Source organism: Cupressus sempervirens, chromosome 8 (assembly GCF_028749045.1).
Source record: "Cupressus sempervirens isolate cs-2001-9-10 chromosome 8, ASM2874904v1, whole genome shotgun sequence".
NCBI classification, from domain to species: domain Eukaryota; kingdom Viridiplantae; phylum Streptophyta; class Pinopsida; order Cupressales; family Cupressaceae; genus Cupressus; species Cupressus sempervirens.
Window position 1 is genome coordinate 5,135,065 of NC_143125.1, and position 21,403 is coordinate 5,156,467.

Genomic DNA, 21,403 nt, shown 5'->3' on the forward strand with positions numbered 1-21,403 from the left:
TTGAAAGTCCTTATAATGTCTTTAGATCTATTTAATGTGAAGGCTCATAAGCTCGATCCATATAGATAATTGCTAGACCGATATTTACTGCGAGGAATAATGTTGGATCTCCAATAAATGATAAATCTGAATGATCAGACTTGCATACTTAGATTGATATGATAGATTTCAGTACAAGCATAATTTTCTGAGATGTTTAATGGCAGAATATAATAACTTCATGTATGTGAGTGTAGGTATATCAGTTCACTATGTGAAGTTTGAACTGATATACATACATTCAAATATGTGTTGAGTTGCATCAAACAATTTATTCTTGTATCTGACTGGTGCTATCATAAATCAACACTCCCTCTTAGCTAGGGAAGATAACTAAGTATGAACAGGTTTAGATATCACATAATTCGTGATATCAAGGAGTATATAAAACATTAAGTCACATGACATTCGTATATCCTTGTTATGGTATGTGTGCTGACATCATGTCGCATGATGTCTACCATAACATATCATGATATGTCCACAGATATAACGTCACATAATATCCACCATGATTATCTCATAAAGAACATCTTGATACACAACCGATATCAAGTCAGCGTGATATCTATCAATAAGTCCAAGAGATATTAACTATCAAGACATTTCCACAAATATCAAGTTAGAATGGTATTCATCATGATAGTGAACATTGTAAAGTCATCACCTTACAAAGTTGAATACACATTGCGCAGGCACAGAATGAAGGAGTAACGCGTAGCGCTGTTGAGCATATGGTGGATAAAGTAGAGAAGGCTATGGGTACACAGCAGAAGCACCCACTAGTGCAGGAGGCAACGAGGACAGAGGCAATTTTTCTTGATGATGTCGCAGCTCTAGCATCTCGGGCTCGCCAGGTTATAGATTCGGCAAAGATGCAGGCGTTGGAGTCAATAGGGAAGGAGCTAGAGGGAGTCATATCCTTTATGAGGATGGGGTGTCCAGCTGCCTTTATTGTTTGTTTTCAGGAGAGGGGATGGCCCGATGTGGAAACCACAGAGATGCGACAGGATTGGTCCATGACAAGGGAACCTGTGAAGGAGAGCCGGATTGAGATACTGATTCAGGAGATCGCAAGGTTACACAAGGAGATATATTACACCCTTCGGAGGAGTCAGGCGGACCAGCTAGTAGCTGAGAGAGCTCGGGAGGAATCAGCTGCAAGGTTTGCTTCGGAGAAGGCAGCCTAGGAATCGGAGAGGGCGGCCTGACAATCCAAGAGGACAGCCCTATTAGCAGCAAAAGAACAATTAGCAGTAGCAAATGAACAATTGACGACAGAAAAAGAAAAGATGGCAGCAGAAAAGGAGAGGGAATTGGAAGAAGTGAGAAGTGAGAGAGATGATGCAGTCAGCCCTAGAGCTCCAGTTGGAAGCAGAAGCTGAGCTGAAGATCAGGAAGGAACAGGTCTACAAGCTAAGAGCAAAGGTGAACGAGTTGCGGACGCGGACGGCCACTACGCCAGGGACGCATCCCTCTGTCTAGTACTTATGCATTGATGTATTGCATTAGAAAATTTTGATTTCTGTTGTATTGTCGTCCGGAGACGACCTTTCTTTTTGGGGAGGCTGATGTTGTCGGTAAAATGTATAATGTAGCCGACGGGTAGAGTAGTATCTGAATGGGCGCATGACGCTTGAGTCACCCCTTCAGAAAGGTATATGTACATGTCCGAGATGAACTTTGGAAGCATCATTGTAATCAGAAATCATTGTAGTTATTGTAATCTGCAAGTGCATACATGAATAAAGTACCTGTTCGGAATTGAATCATGTTATACTTGTGTTGAACTTCTTACCCTATGCGGTAAACAACTATGTGAAGTTTGAACTGATATACATACATTCAAATATGTGTTGAGTTGCATCAAACAATTTATTCCTATATCTGACTGGTGCTATCATAAATCAACACTCCCTCTTAGCTAGGGAAGATAACTAAGTATGAACAGGTTTAGATATCACATAACTCGTGATATCAAGGAGTATATAAAACATTAAGTCACATGACATTCATATATCCTTGTTATGGTATGTGTGATGACATCATGTCGCATGATGTCTACCATAACATATCATGATATGTCCACAGATATAACGTCACATAATATCCACCATGATTATCTCATAAAGAACATCTTGATACACAACCGATATCAAGTCAGCGTGATATCTATTAATAAGTCCAAGAGATATTAACTATCAAGACATTTCCACAAATATCAAGTTAGCATGGTATTCGTCATGATAGTGAACATTGTAAAGTCATCACCTTACAATGTTGAATACACGTGTGCATGATTAGAAAGATTGTTACTTTTCCGTAATGTACACAGGGGGCCCATAAAGTCATAGAGTCACACACATGACAAAAGAGTTTACACATTAAACATCTTTTAAAATTTATATATTAGTACAAAAAAACAATTTTGAGAATTACTCTCAATAAATTACATTTTAACCATACCAAATTTCTTTCTGAAATGCTCCACTTTAACTCTAGAGAGAGGCTTGGTGAGAATGTAAGTTGTTTGATCATTTGTACTAACATACTCCGACTGGATTGCATTCCTTTTGAATCATATTCCTTACATAGTGACACGGAATCTCTATATGCTTCGATCAGTCATGGAACACAAGATTCACTGAGAGCTTGATACAACTTTGATTGTCGCAGTAGATTGTGTTAGGCTTCAAAAGCTTCATCACATAGTCCCACAATCAACTTTCTAAGCCATATTGCTTCTCTAGCTCTCATAGAGGCTGCAATGTATTTTGCTTCTGTAGAACTTTGTGCTACTGAAAATTTCTTGCTTATCCAAGAAATCGCAAGTGACCCCAAACTGAAGCAACATCCTAAGGTACTTTTACAATCAGTCATACTTTCAGACTAATCACAATCTGAGTAACCATGTAGATCTAAGTCAACTTTTACATATTTGAGACCATATCCAATAGTGCTCTGAAGGTAACTCAATATATGTTTAGTTGCAGCAAGGTGTAACTCTCGTGATTCACACATAAACTGACTCAAAGCATTCACAGCATAGAAAATGTCAAGTTGAGTATTAACCATGTACATCAAAGATCCGATAATCTGTTTATAAAGGGTAGAATCTGCAAATTTGGATTCTATCGTTGCCTCCTTTAACTTTTTCCATGGGTGCAAACATTTACTTTCCATGGGTGCAGACATAGGTCTATAATTAGCATCCCAAAACTTTTCAGAATATCAATAATGTATTTTCCTTGATTCAAAAGAATACCACCAAGTTTCTACCAGACTTCCAAACCTAGGAAGTACTGTAAAATACCCAAGTCCTTCATATCAAATTTTGAAGCCAAATCTCTTTTGCATTGAACAATAAGGTGATCTTCTCCTATAACCAACAAGTCATCAACATATGGAACTAATATTAACATATCACCTTTAATAATTTTTAAATATAGATTTGGATTTGCATCATTCTTTGAGAAACCTAATCTCATAAAATAATTGTCAATTCTCTCATATTAGGCTTGGGGAGCCTATTTAAGTCAGTACGGGGCTTTCTTTAGTTCGCATACATGAGAGGATGCCTTATGGATCACAAAGCCTTCAGGTTGTAAATAAAGTTCCTCTTCGATGGTCTCGTTCAAGAATGAAGTTTTCACGTCCATTTGGTGTTTCTTCCAAGCTTTAGTTGTGACAATGGCTAAGATTGCTCTAACAAAAGTATATCTAACAACAAGTGCAAATGTCCCCTCATAATCAACTCTTTCCTTTTGAGTGAACCCTTGAGCCACAAAATGTGCCTTGTGTTTCTCTATGCTGTCATTTGCAACATGTTTGATTTTGAAGAGCCATTTGGAGGAGATAGTAGATTTCTCTTTAGGTCTAGGTACTATATCCTATACATCATTTTCAGGATGGATTGATCATGGCATCTTTTCATGTTTGAAGTTTAAAGGCTTCTTTTTACAATAGTAGGTTCTGAGTTTATGATCTCATTCATTAGGGCCGCATAGTTTGAAAATCTGTTAAGCCATTTGCTTTCTCTAAATGTCCATTTGGGTGCCGCAAAATTTTATGCTTCCTCGTCATTTTTCTAGCCCAAAGAGGTATTTTCTTATTATTGTCTTGATTTTCCTCTTGATGCTCCCTCTAAGTCTCAAGATCAATTTGGATTTTATTTGATTTTCCTCTTGATGCTCCTCTAGTCCCATAGACCTTTTGTTGGTCTTTTGTTGGACATTAATTTCATTATCTTATATTATCTGGTTGCACCTTCTGAGGCTCAGAATTAGATTCTTCCTCCATATTCTTAGGTGAGTCTAGAATTTCTAACTCATCTGAGCTCTTTGACCTTTTTAAGGCAATGTCTTCCTCACAGATGACATCTCTGCTCAACTCTACTTGCTCTTGTTCAGGAATGTATATTCTATAAGCTTTTGAAGTTTCACTGTAGCCTAAAAATATCCTTTTTCTCCCAAAAGGTTCTAATTTTGTCCTTTTTACTTTAGGAACATGAATGTACACGGGACACCCAAATATCCTTAGATGGCTTATATCAGTTTTTATCCCAATAAAAGCCACTTCTGATGTTTTATTATCAAGATGTGAATGGGGGCATCTATTCTGAATGTCGACAGTTGTTCTTGATGCTTTTGCCCAAAATGAAGTATCTATGTTTTGATAGTACATCATTGATTTTGTGGCCTCCACAATAGTTCTATTTTTCCTCTTTGCTACCCCATTTTGTTGAGGATTATAGGGTACAGTAAGCTCCCTCTCCATCCTGGCATTAACACAAACCTCTTTCAAGATTTCTCGAGTGTACTCTTTCCCCTTATCAGTTCTTAAGAGTTTTAATTTTCTCTCCATAGGAGTTCTCTATTAGGGCCTTAATTTATTTGAATCTTTTACGGATCTCTTCTAACTCTCTACACCTTAGGAAGTATATCCAAGTCTTTCTAGAGAAATCGTCTACAAAGATTACATAGTAAAGAGAACCTATCATGGAGGTAGACATAGGTCCACACAAGTCTGAGTGGACTAGTTCTATACATTTTTGGTTTTGCTCAAACTATTTTAAAATGATCCCTTAGTGTTTTTCCCGAAAGAACATCCTTTACATGTCCCATTATGGGATAGGGTTTAGTTTGGGCATTCCTGTTGCTAATTTTTTCATTGAGGTTAGGGCACAAAAGTGTATATGCCCTAATCTTCTATACTAAATTTCATTAGAATCATAAGTTTCATGAATGAGTGCTTGTTTGGTCTTAGTGCAAACTTTGTATAGGTATCCTTCTCTTTCACCTATAGTTTTGGCCTTCTTAAATGTAGCATTCCTTGGTCATGCCAGGACTTACCCATTCATGAATGAGACACTACACCCATTATCTTCTAGGGAAGATATTGATCCTACATTTCTTTTGATTCCAAGTACAAATAGTACATCTTGAAGTTGGATAGAGATGCTTGATTCTAAATTGATGTTACAAGTTCTCACTCCTTTACAGGATGTGCAGAATCATCTCCAATAGTTACCTCTTCCTCAGTCTCTTCCACCATATTATCTAAATGTTCTCGGAATCCAGTGATATGTCTAGATGACCCACTTTCAATCACTGAGGTATTGAATTTATTTGATGCATGATTTGATAGTGCTGAATAGATTAGGAACTTCTCATAATCCTCTTCTGTATTTGTTTTTCTAACTTTAGCGTAGGATGCTTATCTCTTAATTCTGTCAAGGCATTCGCGGCATAGTGACCATATTGATCACATCTGAAACATTGAACATGGGAAGTATCTTTTCTTTGTCCGAATGAACCTTTTCCATTATAATTTTTCTTCCTTTTGAAATTCTTCTTCTTTCCTTTCTTATGATGGTTGGTATTCAAAACATCAATGTCTTCATTTATGGATTTTGTTTGATTCCTTTTGGTATTGTCTAGCTTATTCTTGCAGACAGTTAGATCTTAAGTGGTCTAACTTTGGGAGTTTTGACCTTGCACTTATGCCTTGTTTGAATGATTCCCATGAGCTTGGTAGGCCACCTAAGGCTATTAGGGATAACTCTTTGCTATCTATTTCATACCGAACGGTTGCCAATTGATCCCTCAATTTTGTTATTCTTGTGAAGAAGGTGTTCACAAATTATCCTTTCTTCATACCTATGTGATTTTACTGTGTTTTGAGTGCAAAGGTCTTGTCTATATTGTTTATCTCAAATGTGCTCTCTAGAGATTTGAACATGAGGTATGCAGTTGTCTATTTTGCAAGTATAGGTACTATGTGGTCTGTAACAAAATCCACTATCAATTTCATAGCTTGTTATTTTAAATCCATTGGCATTTTTTTGGCTCATCCTCGGGTTGTGTGTCTTTAACATATGAATCTACTTTGTTCTCTTCCAATATCATCATGATTCTCAACTTCCATGCTATGAAGTTGTTGGCACCTTCAAGGCGATCCTCAAATCTGATTGTGTTTGTCATTTTGAAGAGTGGAAGTGTGACTCTACTTATTAAGGTATGTAGTCTGATTTCTCAAGTTTAATATTTGGACCTTCCTAATCTGGCTCTGATACCATGTGATTGAATATTCAACCTATAATCGGACTGATGCAATAACAGCAATTAAAAAGTTGAGGTATACTAACTCTTGATTTCTATTCTACAAATGCTGATCAGTATGAATGAAGATCTGAATTCTCAATGTCATTGTTGTTTACCGTACAGGGTAAACGGTTTATTAATGCATTTAGACAGTAGACAAGAACATGTAACAAAAGTATTCCTCTTATTATTCGCATGTATTCAGAAGATAGTACAATATTCGATATGATTCATTGCAATGATGATTACAATTCTCTTTTGATCCAAAGCCCAATCCGGACGGTGTACATATACCTTTCTAAAGGTGTGACTCAACCGTCACATGCCCGTTCGGATATTATTCTACCCGTCGGCTACAATATAGATTTTACCAACAACATCATCCCCCCCAACAAAAAAGTTGTCTCCAGACAACAATTACAAAAATTACCAAGACAGATTAACAAAACGGAATACATTAACTGTGACTAACTATAACAATATAGATTCGTTTCCATCACATCACATTCACATTCCTCCTGTGCCTGCACCAAACTAGTCCCCCAAAACACGTTGCATCTGTAGCCTCTGCTAACACAATACTGTCACCTTAGTCAATCTAACCTTGATAGCCATCGATGCCGTCTTCTCTACTTCCAACACCTAGGTACACTGAGCCAAGTGTCACTCTGCTACCTCCAACGGGGTGATCAGCTCCTCCCAAGCTCTCTATGCATCCCCAAGACAGCCTCACGTCCAACACCTACTCTGAGTGCCTCAAAGCGTAGCACCCTTCTTGAAAGGTTTTCTCTAGTGCTCTCTCCACCTCTGGCACACAAACACTCTATGCCTACAGTAGCTCCAAGTCTCATCAACTGGTCACACTTCCCACGACTGATAATTGCACTAACTGGGGGTCTAGGGGGCATCACCCCCAACAGGGTACCCCCGCGAGGCCCTGGGACCAAGACCAAATTAGCACCCGCAAACGCACACAAAACTCCATGGAACACACCTTTTTTGTGATTTTCTTCCGATCCGATACTCTTTCTGCCAACGGCTTATGTTTTACTACCTTTTTATGTCTTTCCCTACCCTTCGGTATCATAAGTTACTCATTCTGAACTGTTTTGATTTATCGTCTTCTTCTTCTTTTTTTAAGAACCTCCTGCTTCCTGAAGAGTATGGCTCCTTCCTCTTGAATGCTCTGGTACGGCCTCCGAAGGGTAACTTTATTACTATACCTCTAACCTTCTCTAATCCCTTTTATTATATCACCACTTAACCCCATAAGGCAAAGTATGTCATTGTCCTTGTGTTGTATGGTCCACTCCTTTTGTGCTCCTTAAGCCCGTACGTCTGTATGGTCCATACGCATGTGTTCTCTTTGTCCGTACAGGGCTATTCTTCCTCTTATAGCTGTACAGTGTCTCTCTATCTCCTCTGTGATTTCCTATTGTCATATGGTCGTACGGTAACTGTAAGGTCGTACAGTATGCTCCAAAGTTTCTGTACGGTGTGCTCCAAAGCTGTCGTACGATGTGCTCCAAGGTTGCCGTACTAACCACAATACGGTGCATGTTCCCTTTTCCATTCTCTGTCGGCCGTACTTTCCCTAGGTCGTACAGTCAGTGATTTTTTCTCCTCAAGGCCGTATGGAAGTAAGCCCGTACGGTTCACTTTTCTCCCTATTGTACAATGATTTCCCTTGCACCCAGGACATACAAACCACCGTAGGCTGCTTGCCTTCTTCTTTCTAAGTCGTATGGACCACCATACGTTGCTGCCTTCTTCTTTTTGAGCCGGACGGAAGATGTTGTTTCTCTGTTTTTCGTCGTCATAGGTGTTCTAATTTCCCACAAGCTTTCAACCATACAGAAATGGGCCGAAACTGGGTCATACGGTGTTCCTTCTCTTTTCCACCCAATCAAAGCTTTCTCTAGATTCTGGTACAATCTTTCCTGAACATGCGAATTGTCGTATGGTCTTTGTGATTTCCTTAAGGTCATACAGTGCATTAACTTGTGTTCTCCTTGTGCCCGTACGGTCCAATTCACTAGCTGGTTATTACCCGTATGGTGATACTTATTCCCCTCTTGAGCCATACGGTGTGTCATGTACAATATCTTCTCCTGTCTGCCCGTATGATGGATCACCTATGATTTCCTCTCGTCTTTTGCCTGGACATACGACGTCCTTCCTAGGTCATACAGCATTTTGTTTTTCTTTACTGCCTTCCTTTCTTGCTTGCGCTCCTGATAGGTCGTATGGCCCTATTTTATGGCAAACATACTCTCTTCTACTCTCCTCCACACATGCCCATATGGCCAGTAATCCTTTTGACACTTGTTCGTACGGCGTACTTGCTTTGCTCTCCTAAAAGGCCGTACTATTTTAAATGCAGTTGTTTTTAATACTGGATTCCAGTTATCTACCACCAATATGTTCTTTGGTTCGGTATCATCTCCAAAATTCATGGTTTGCACTATGGCCTCTTCATATTTTATTGGTCTTTCTTCACTTAATACATGTGCAAGTGTTTCATCCAACTGTGCGTTCCCTTCTTTTATTTCCCTAAATTCTTTTGGAAATCCATCTTCGCTGCGTTCTTCCTCTATCGTTAGTATGTTGCAGCTTTGGAAGAGTTCATAATCCTCCATCTCCTAGTGAAATAGTCTGTTCACTGAATCCAGATCATCGTCCTTCGATCCACCTTCTAACCGTAGGACTCCTTCCTCATCCAGTTCCATCTGCTTTTTCCCTTTGTCCTCTCCTTCTGAATCAGACGATCCAACTTCTTCTCCCACCATTTGTGTGTGTAAATCAATAATGAATCTTTGTCCTTTTCTCTCCATTGATAGTGTATTCTTCTTCCAATCGTGTTTAACCTTTGCTTGTATGAGCCATCCTCGTCCAAGAATGGCGTCATATCCCCTTCTTTTTAGCGAGATGACTACAGAGTCGAGCAGGAAAGGCTGTGTTCCAATCGTTACTGGTTGTGCCATCAAGATCCCTACAGGCTTAATGCCATGTTGGTCTACAATTAGCAATTGGAATGTGGGTGGCAACAACATCAGCTGTCCCAACTTCTTCCAAGTATCTTCTGGTAAGACATTTACCCTTGAACCTCCGTCCACAATTGTGTCTGAGACAATCATTCCCAATATACCCATTTTTACGACCGCCAAATGCCTTCCTGATGTGAGGGCTAATAGCATTGGGTTTGCTGCACTTGTTCCACTTTCCTTCTCCTTCCTCGGTTCTTCTGGTAGTTTAGCAGCCAGAGCCATGTTTGTGAGTGTCGTTCGTAGTTGGGGCATTGTGAGGATCAGATCATTTAATTTTACTGGTACTTCAGTTTGTAATATCTGCCTTATGATGTTCGGTTCTGCACAGTTCCTCATTGAGGTACTCGCAATGTCCCCCTTCTCTATTTGTGATTTCTCTGTCTACATCCCTTTCTCAATTTCTGCCTGTGCTTCTTCCAGTATCTTCTTTTCTTCCATCGGGTTTGGGTACAGCTTTGCCTATTTACATGTAATTGCCAAGACTTCCTCTTCGTTCGTTCCTATTTCAATGCTGATCAAATTTACTCCTAATTTCGATTTCGGACACTTGGCATCTTCATGGTCTCCAGGACCACACCATCTCCATAACAACTGCAGTGTGTTCATCATTGTACAGTTTTGTGAAAAGTGGCCCCACAAGTTGCATGCCCAACATTGAACCATTGGTCGATTGTTTACATCATACTGAATCCGACTGCGGCCCCCATTATTATTGTTATTATTATTGTTGTTGGTGATGTTGTTTTGTCCCTTTCTGTTGTCTCTATACCCACCCGAGGTGGCACCATCATCGTTTGTGTTTTCATTCCCTCCCGACGTGGATGCTTCCTATGTCAAGAGCACTTGTTGATGCCCCCTTGTTTTCATATTGAACGGCCATTCCTTTGTGGAATGTCCCACGATTTGGCAAATGTCACATAACTGATTCTTCGGACAGGATCCCTTAGTGTGACCTTTCGTCTTGCATTCTATGTACCATAGCTCATTTTCTTTGGTTTGGCTATTCCCTCTCTGCATATTCTTAAATTCCTTCATCATCCTGATCATATCCTTCTGGAGGGCTCGAACCTTCTTACTGCCCTTTTCATCACCACTACTATCTTCAGAAGAGGATTCATCCGAGTCAGATGATCTGCTTTTCTTCTTCTTTTTGTTTTCTATTCACTATCTAAGACCATTACTCGATTGTATGCTTTAGTGTACGACGATGGCAGTACAATCTTCATTTTCCTTTTTAACTCTGAGCGTAGTCCTTCTATGAACCATCTCTTTTTCAGGCCGTCTGCTAGCTTACTCTCCATCTTATTTACTAAATCTTTTAACTTTCTAGCATATACACGAACAATTTCATTTTTCCCTTGTTTTGTGGTGTAGATTTATGCTACTATCTCATTGTTATCTCATAGCAATTGAAACTCTATAATAAATTCCTTCTTTATGTTTTCCCATGTGGTTAGCTTTGCCGGATCAGTGTCCGAAAACCAATCGATTGCTACACCTCGCAAGGTGGCTGGAAATAGCCTTGCCCATTTGTCCTAGTCGTTTTCTCCATTCACTATCCAAATCGTCTCACAAGTTTTGCAGTGTCTGATTGGGTCAGCTGTGCCATCCCCGTCAAACTTTGGTAACTTTTCCTTTGGACCGGCCATCGATACCCTTTCTTTCTTTTGTTGTGCGTTGCTGTCTGTACCCGCGTTGTTCTCTACTTTCGTACTGCTCTGAATACCCGCGTTACGAACACCTTCGTTCTCAAGTGGCGTGAAGGCTTCCTCAAGGACTTGGTTGTTTCAACCAAACTGTATTCACTAGTCAGGTGTATCAGGGATGAAGAGTTCACCCCACGCTCGTGTTCCTTCAACACTCTGAGTTGCGCTACTCCTTTCCCTTATGTTTGGATTCCCCCTTAGCGTATACCAATTTGCCAATTCTTCCTTCGTTCCCTCGATCACCCTTCGCCTTTCTCGGGCTTCTTCTATCAATCTCTCCCTTGATCGACTTAGTGACTACACTTCGTTCGTCAGTGCTCCCGTGGTACCGTGGTCACCTCCTGTGCCACCATTGTCGTACCCTTTGGCGAGTTGTTGGAGTCCGTGCCTCTGGTCGCTTTGCTATATCCAGTTTAATCCTTCCTATGCCACCCTTATGTCGTCATCCTCTCGATTCTTATTTCTATCTTTATTCAATGTGTTCAGCATTCATAGCACCCGATCCTTATATGCAACAGTGCCAAATGTTTATCGTACAAGGTAAACGGTTTATTAATGCATTCAGACAGTAGACAAGAACATGTAACACAAAAGTATTCCTTTTATTATTCGCATGTATTCAGAAGATCGTACAATATTCGATATGATTCATTACAATGATGATTACAATTCCCTTCTGATCCAAAGTCCATTCTGGACAATGTACATATACCTTACCGAAGGGGTGACTCAACCGTCACGTGCCCATTCGGATACTATTCTACCCATCGACTACACTATAGATTTTACTGACAACAATCGCACATTGTATAACAATTCTGTATGTATAAACTTTAAGTTCTGATATTACCAATATAGAAGAGAACAAGCATATATTAATTTCAATGATGTTCTCTTGGTATCGGCTCATATAAATATTCAATCTAAGAGACATAAGATAGGCGGACATGACTATTAACTATATGTCTCTTGGTGATGAGATGTGATTATGATTTATAATATTTCTTTAAGAGCCCCGATCCTAATCGGGTATTATTAGTTAATTTGCAAGTCCTTATAATGTCTTTAGATCTATTTAATGTGAAGGATCATAAGCTCGACCCATATAGATAATTGCAAGATCGATATTTACTACAAGGAATAATGTTTGATCAAGCATATATTAATTTCAATGATGTTCTCTTGGTATCGGCTCATATAAATATTCAATCTAAGAGACATAAGATAGGCGGACATGACTATTAACTATATGTCTCTTGGTGATGAGATGCGATTATGATTTACAATATTTCTTTAATGCCCCGATCCTAATCGGGTATTATTAGTTAATTTGCAAGTCCTTATAATGTCTTTAGATCTATTTAATGTGAAGGATCATAAGCTCGATCCATATAGATAATTGCAAGATCGATATTTACTACAAGGAATAATGTTTGATCTCCAAAAGAAGATAAATCTGAACGATCAGATTTGCATACTTAGATTGATATGATAGTTTCATTACAAGGATAATTTTTTGAGATGTTTAATGGCAGAATATGATAACTTCATGTATGTGAGTGTATGTATATCAGTTCTGATATACATACATTCACATATGTGTAGAGTTGCATTAAACAACTTATTCTTGTATCTGACCGAAGCTATAATAAATCAACAGTATTAACAAATCACACAAATAAATAGAATTTACTAACGCTATAAAATGCATTAATTAAAAAGAAAACTTTTCAAAATAAAGATGTCTTAAAATAGACCAAATTAAGATAACTATAAATAAAGCCTTAATGACCACTAAGGTTCTAGAATAATGACCTAAATATGGCAGGACCTGGATACTAAAAATATTCTAATACCCTCCCTTAATGGTCATTCTATCAATTACCTTGTAGAAGATTGTACATGTCTTGTGGTCATAAATGCTTCAGAGCATTTTGTTGTTGTTGAGATCCTCCATGGATCTGCAGAATGGCAACAATCAAGAGTAGCCTAGAAAAAAAGCAAAGAAGGTTGTCTTGTTCTTCAAAATGATTTGCAAGAGCCTACCACTGAGATGAGTTTGTCACTAACCCACCCAAAACGTACAAAAACTCCTACCAAAATCATTCCAAAAACATCCAACATGATGTTGGATAATAGAATTGTCTTTCCCTATAGACAAAGACACACAATATGAGCACCTGCCACGATTTTAACGAAAAATCGGCAAACCCTCTAAACTATTGCAAATGGGTAGGATACCACAAAACAGACTGCAAGATACATGATTTGAAGTTTAAAAGCATCCTTCTTTTTGGAAAAAATGGTAAACACCCTAAAACAAGAATCCCTAACAGCAAATGCCATGCAAACTTTGCTAATTACAAAAACCAAAAATGATTTTTGAGGTTTAAAGATGATCAATACCAAACAGGGTTGTTGAGGTGAAAATCAATAAAGACTGGAAACAGAATCAGAGAGATGGATCAAAGAATACGAAACTTTATTTTTTAGGGTAAATGGTACGACACAATTAATTTTTTTAAGGGAAAAAGTTTGTGAAAACCCACCAAAAAAACCCTCCTATAATATGATCTGATCAAAATGCATAGGAGAGGAACCCATCATCAGGAATGAAAAGCAGTTGGGGCCTACTGCGGTGACCCTTCTCTGAAGATTTCGCAGTTGCCAATAGTTTCTTGCAATCTTTCTTCATGTGACCAAACTTGTGACAATAATTGCACTGAACACTCTTCTTTGAAGATGTTGGAGATTCAGCTGATCCTTTCTGCTGGGAGAACTGAGGTTTACCTCTGTTCTTGTCTAAGGCTTTTGTTGAGAGGGCCACCTGTTCAAAAGAATACTTGCATGACTTCCAAACTGTTGTTTCCATCTATCCTACTACAGATGATTGTTGCAAAAATCAGAGAACATCAAAGTAACTCTAGTAGAAGTGATATTGAGTGTCTCTATCAAATGCTTGTAGGATTGGGGCAGGCTTTTTAGTGTGACCACTGCCATATCTTCTTCCCTCGAGTCAGTCACACATATCCTTGATTTATGTAAGATGTACAGAAGAACATCTTCTCATCCATAATGATAGAAAACAGCATATTCTTAAGAAAGAAATCATGACTCTTGTCAGACATTCTATAAAGATCCTTCAAGATGTCCCAAATCTCTTCAGTTGTTTTGTCAAAAGGCACCTAAGGAAGTTGATCATCTATAACTGAAAGATTGACCAACATGATAGCTTCCCAATTACGTTCATCTCATTTATCCAGATCTGAATAAGCCTGAGTAGGATGTGTTTCCTTACCCAAACTGTCTTATCAAGACAACTCCTTCAAGGTTATCTTAAAAATGCAAAGGTTAAAGACCTGAAATTGCCGAATTTTGTGCCCAAACATAGTAGAAAATTGCAGCTGAAAACTCCCAAAAATCGCAGCCAACAAACTGCCAAAGTCACATGTTATGAAACAGACTGCATGTGGCAAAAAAACTAGAAAGGGTCTTTTATGAAAACAGAAAAATGCAACTACGAACTCCTGAAACGTGAAAAACATGATTAAAAAATCATGTGCAAGCACAATCTCGGGAAAAACAAGGGCCAAAAATTGCAGCAAGGACAACAAAAAATCACAGCACTTATTAAAAACGTGAAAATCACATTTTACAAAGGACATGAAACATGAATGTTTTGACATAATTTTAAAATGCACAGATCAGAAAAAAATAGCGACTAAAAACCCTCAAAAGACCCAGATGGCTGAAGCTGACACTCACAGATTTGCAGTAAACCCTGCATGAGTTTGGAGCAGACTGCAATTTTGAATTTCACCAAAAAACAATCATCAAAAAATATTTACCACATTGATAGATAGATAGATAGATAAAATTTTAACGTCCACAAGGCTAAAAATAGCCTATGGGACAGCAAGACAACTCAAGCAGACTTAAGTAGCACTGTTCGCCTCTTGTGTAGACTAATGATGAGCCCCCCCAATTGCTCAATGTACTCTTCGTTGAACAGGTTATGCCAAGAACTGTCACATATAGTATCCGCAAACTTATCCCTGCTATCCTTGTAGGCCTCACACTCTAGAATAAAGTGCTGTTCAGTTTCCACTTTCCCAGAATTGCAAAATCTGCAAATTCTCTCTTCCCAAGCCTCCTTTGGCCTCTTCCAACGCCCAGTCTCACAACGAAATTGGTGAGAGTTGGTTCTCAGCTGAGCAATAAGAATTTTAGCTCTCCAAGAAATGTTGGCTCCTATGTACACTTTTTCGAGTTGATCACAAGTGGGGTTGAACTCATTTATATAATATAGTTTCTTCCTCCCAATCTCGCTTCCCCGATTTCTCTTGTAGAATTTCTCCATAACAAAGACCTTTATTTCTTTATTATTTGTGAGGCACATATTGAAATGAATATTCCATTTACTCATCCACTTGATGTTTTGTTGCATCCATGTCCTTTTTCGCTTACATAGTGTGTCCCTAAAGACAACTTTCGGCCATCTATCCTCTTCCATTTTTTCGATTCTTTTTAGATAGCTTAAAAGGCGAACCATAGCAAGTGCCTCGATAGGCGCAGCCCCCATTTCACTTAGCATGATGTCATATGGAACAGTGCTTTTAATTTTAAACTTGCTTGTAATCAAGCGCTTTTGGATTCCTTCGATTTGTTTCCATTGTGCTATAGTAGTGCTGCTGGCCCATAATTCACACCCATAAAGAACAACTGGCAGCACAAGAAGACCGAACAATGGAATGATACCATGAAACTTCTAAAAATGGAATGATTGTATTAACAAATCACAGAGATAAATAGCATTTACAAATGCTATAAAAAGTGTTAAGTAAAAAGAAAAGTTGTCTAAATAAAGAAGTCTAAAAGAGACCAAATTAAGATACCTAAAAATTAAGCCTAAATGACCATTAACAAAGGTAGTAATGAGCTAAATATAGCAAAAACCTAGGATATCATATTATTCTAATACCATGTACAGCACCAATCACATTTAATTATTGCCCCATCACCTCAGTTGTCGATTCAGGTTCGAGGTCGGATTCAGGTTCCAGAATCTGATTTATAGATTCGTGAAAAAGTTTTCCTATTGCAATTCGTAAGGATTCATGTGTGTGTGTGTGTGTGTGTGTGTGTGTGTATACATGCATTATATATAAAAATATGTGTGGATTTGTGTTTACTTATTCCAATTTTGGCTTGTGGGTCCTTGGGGATTCACGCCAAATTCTCTCAGGTTCGCATGGACTCGTGACGAATTTGGGCCAGACTCTCTCGGGTGCGCATGGATTCGTGACGGATTCATGTCAGATTTGTACAGGGTCTGCATTTGACCCTGTGGATTTGTCCGGATTTGCAGTCTGCAAATTCGAACGATTCTACAGGGTCAAATCCAGACCCTGCACAAATCCTACATGAACCAGTCCATGAATCTGGACCAGGAATAGACCTGGATCCGGTTCAGGGTCGAGATGTGTGAATCTAGTAACTAGGCAGGCCATCACATTTCAATAATGTATGGGGATCTAAGATTTGGCTCAAGATCGAAGATTTGGTTCATGATCTCAATAATTCTCTGTAAGCTCCTCAGTCAGATTTGCATTTGATGAGCTAGAACCTTTTGAAAGTAGATAGATTGTTGTGTTGCCACCTCATCTCACATGTGTAACCATGTAATCATTAAATGTGGAAAGTAGGGTTTTATTAATTTTTATAAACTTGTTTAAATTCCAAGCTGACGCTTTTCCTTTTATGATTATAATTAATACAATTAAGAAGTTGTCTTCCAAGTAGGCTCTAGATACAGAGTCTTTTGGCCAATTTAACAGCATACAAAGCAGCTTGTACTTTCCTTCATTATTCGTTATGTCTTTCAGTCTCTTATTGCCATTCTAATCCCTTGCTACAAATCATTGACCAGATGGACCCTGGTTGACCTTCAACACCCTGTCAAAATTCTATTTGATTCACCTTGTCTCCGACTTTACCCAATCAGCATCTGAGCTTTCTTTTCTATCTGGATTCACACAGAAAGGCCCATTAATAGGCTGGTGCTTTCACTTTTGTTACTTGTACATATGTTTGCTTATTTCACAGCCCAAGATCATCTTATTCTTCTCTATCATAACTCGTACTTTCAGGTCCTATTAACCTACTCTTGTTGGGGACCTTTATAGAATTTCTAATTTTCTTTCTTTCATTGATTGTATCTATCAAACTACATTATCTACACATGCCAAGCTCTTGGTTTCTTTCGGGATACTAAGCAACTGACAAACTCAAGGGTGTGGATTATCCTTTACTGAAATTTGTTAGCTAAAATCTATAACACCCATGATACCAAAATACAATGAAGGGGATGATGCAACCTAAAATAAATAAATAACAGTGTGTTTTAAAAGGAATAATAGATGGTACTGCATGCTATATATAATTACGAGGTTTCATTGTAGGACTAATTGTGAATATGTTAGCTATGCAGATTACATATGTGATCTACAACATTGTAAGAATGTTGACCTTTACTACCCTTTATTACATTTTTTAGCGAAAGTATGACACCCATAATAACCAAATACAATGAAGGGGACAATTTACAGTAAAGATTATATATTTGATCTAGAACAATGTAACGAAGTTGACCTTTATTACCTTTTACTACAATTTGCTAGCCAGATTCTGTAACACCCACTATACCAAAATACAATGAAGGGGAAGAGGCAACCTCACAAAAAATACTGAAATTATAACACATTTTGAAGGAAGAAAAGAAGATAGCGTGCATAATAATTACCATACCTCTTTGTGTAATAACGTACTGAACAACAAGAAATGCAATCAAGAATAGAAGTGAGATCAGACTCCAATCAAGGAATGCAGCTGCACATAAATTATATAAATATGTAAATTATTGTCCTCTTCAACATTCATTTCACTAAAAGCTTCAGCAAAGTCTATGACAGCATGGCAGAAAACATTTGAATGTCCAAACAAAAAGTAAAATCAAGTAATATAACAAAGGACCAAAAAGGATAGAAAAATCATACCAAAAATACAACTAATCAGGTCCACTTCACATTCCCAAAAAACTGTTCTAGTGTTTGAAAAAAGTTTAAAATCTCAACGTCCAAACATTATATTTCAGGCATTCTGACAAGCTCATCCAACTAACATTTAATTTAAACCCACTAATATTCAAATACTGTCAAGATACAACAATAATCATTAAAAGTTTACTTACTCTTGTTGAAAGTTGAAGATTGCAAATTAAACAAAATTTGAGGTAAAATAGAACAACAATTTTTGTTATACAAATGTTCCAGGGTTTAGTCAAGTTGCAACTGAAGTCATTATTAGTTGTGACCGCCTAATGTGTATGACCATCTTCATCTACAAATCTGAGCTACATGCACACAAGGTTCAATTCCTCTTCTTCCTTTCAAATAATCCACAGCATCGTTTACACATAATTGTCATCTAATACAAAATGTCTACCATAGAAGGAAAGAGTTCTGTAACATTAAGAGTCTCTGGTTATAGTATATTCATTATCTATGAGATTGTAGAGAGGCCAATGTAGAAACATTCTCTCTGTTTGATCTAGGATTATGAACTCTTCACTCTCAAATACAATTATAAAAATAAGCACATTCACTTCGCCATTCGAGTAGTACATGTGTCCCATCATCATATTTCTCATTCTTTCTTTTTTTCATATTTTGGCGCTTGTGGGGGTTGAACATTCAACCTCCCACTCTCTATTTTGCTTGTTTACCATCAGATCATCCAAGTGGCCATTCCCATCATTATATTTCCCATAAAAAACTATGAGAAGAAATACTCTTTTTCCTTGATGATCCTCTTTTTCCTTTTCTGTGTAAGGATTTACTCAATAGCAACTTTTATGGTATTCATTTTATACATGCAGCTTATTCAGTAGGGCATGAATGAATTAATGAAAGATTTTGATAAGGCCCACTAGGCCAAAGCAGCCTATGGGACCCATAAACTAGCACACCCTCCCATAGAGGGTGCCAAGAATCTTAAACAAGTTGTAACCATTTATTTAAATCTGCTATCACACTGTGGATTGTAATTATCACATTTGCAGTTCTACCTAACTGCTTTTCCAAAAACGTAGTTTAAGCTGCCTACCTCCAAAATATTCACATAACCAGATCTGATATCGTTGTATGTCGCATTCCATGACAAAATAACAAACAAACTCAACAACCTCCATGTTGCAGAATAGGCGTGTCCTATTTTCCCACTCCTCGTTTCATACCAGCCATCTACCTGTTTTGCACCTCAAATGATGTTAGCTAGTTCTGGTTTGGGCCTAAGCATTTTTTATTTCTGTTAAATATTTGCTCCTAAATATGTTTTTTCCCTCATGATCTGCCATGGGGTTAAATTATTTGGCATAGTATTTTTTTTTTTGTCCATTTTGCTTTGACAATATGATACTCCTAAATTTTTCCAATACAAAATTCTTTATTTCTTTATTCCTAACTTGACACTCTTGAATGTCAACATCCCATTTTTCATTCATTTTTTGTTTTGCTTCATCCATATGTTGTTTCTCCTATCTAGTCTTTCCTTCCTAACTAGCTTGGGCCAGTGGTGATTTTCCATATGTTGAGTTTTTCTTAAGTAACTCAATGGCCGAATCATTATCAAAGCTTCTAATCGGAAGGTACCTATTTTTGCCAGTACAAACTCATAAAGTACTGTTGTTTTATTTTTTGACGCTTTGATGATGAAATGTTTCTGAATTCTTTCTACTTCCCTCCATTTTTTGCCTGACATGCTGCTGCCCCAAATTTCACACCCATAAAGGATCACCAGTGTAAATAACAGACCAAACAACATGCTCTTGGTCTTCCAATCCCATAGTTCTGCATTCCTACACTTATTTTGTAAAAAGTACAGCACTTTCCAGTGCCATTGAATTCTTTTTGCTCTGCAATTTTCCAACTAAATTTATTTTTAAAATCGGTCCCCAAATATTTGTACTCGTTCACAATCTCTAAAGGATTTCCTTCAAAAAGTAAAGTATTCGGTGTCTTCCTCTTTCTTTTCAAAGAGAAGATCATCACCTTGGCTTTATTGGTGTTCACTTGCATTCCCACTTCAGGACAAAAGGTTTCCAATTCCTTCAAGTGTTCTCTTATCAAATTCGTTGTTTTGGCTACTAAACTAGATCGTCAACATATAGAAGTTTTATCACATATTTAGCTGACTGGACTGCCTCTCCATTGTCTTGTTTAGCCATTCTTCTAACTTATCAATATAAAGCCCAAACAAAGTAGGAGAGAGTGGTCACCCCTATTTGACCCCAATGTCGCTGCCAAAGCATTAGAACATCCCATCTATAGTTCTGATTTTAGCCTTAACCTGCCCGTAAAGTCTATGTACCACAACGCTAAGCTCCTTATGAAATTCCAATTCTTCCATTCTATCCCAAAGCTTGTCACACGGTACCATATCAAAGGCATTTTTAAAGTCCACAAAAAAAAAGGCTCCAACACCTTGAGTGTTCCCTATTTTTCAATCAAGGATCTAAGAATGACACCGTGATCATTAGTGGAATATTTTGGTCTAAAACCAGCCTGTTCCTTAGCTCTTTTGTCTTCTATTTCTACCCATCTGCTGATTTTTTCAATCTACCATGCTACTAAATAGCTTACCAAGAAAAGAATTAACCATAATCATAAAGTAATTTTATTGGTTAATTATGTCGCCACTCTTGTGAAGGGAAATCACCACTATAGTTGTCAATGTTTTTGGGAAACCTTCTCCATTAACATTGGAGAAGATTCGATTGATATGAGGCACAAGAATATCAATTCCCCATTTTAGTCTTTAGATGTTCAACCTACAACCCATCAATATCTTGGGTTTTTCCCCCTACTAACATGTTGCCCAAGTTTCAGTTCATATCTTATTTTACTTTAGGATTTTGAGTCAAGTCAAGTATCAATGTCTTAAGTCTGAGTCT

The 21,403-nt window shown here is 37.9% G+C and overlaps 1 protein-coding gene across 1 annotated transcript in view; it reads right to left on the reverse strand.

Moving 5' to 3' along the window:
* The window catches only part of LOC149541281 (piezo-type mechanosensitive ion channel component), a 288,359-nt gene that overhangs the window by 248,509 nt on the left and 18,447 nt on the right, over positions 1-21,403 (reverse strand). Inside the window, exon 2 of the mRNA XM_089796579.1 lies at positions 18,202-18,282. Coding sequence (XP_089652705.1) covers positions 18,202-18,282 — 81 coding nt within the window. The remainder of the gene's footprint in view (positions 1-18,201; positions 18,283-21,403) is intronic.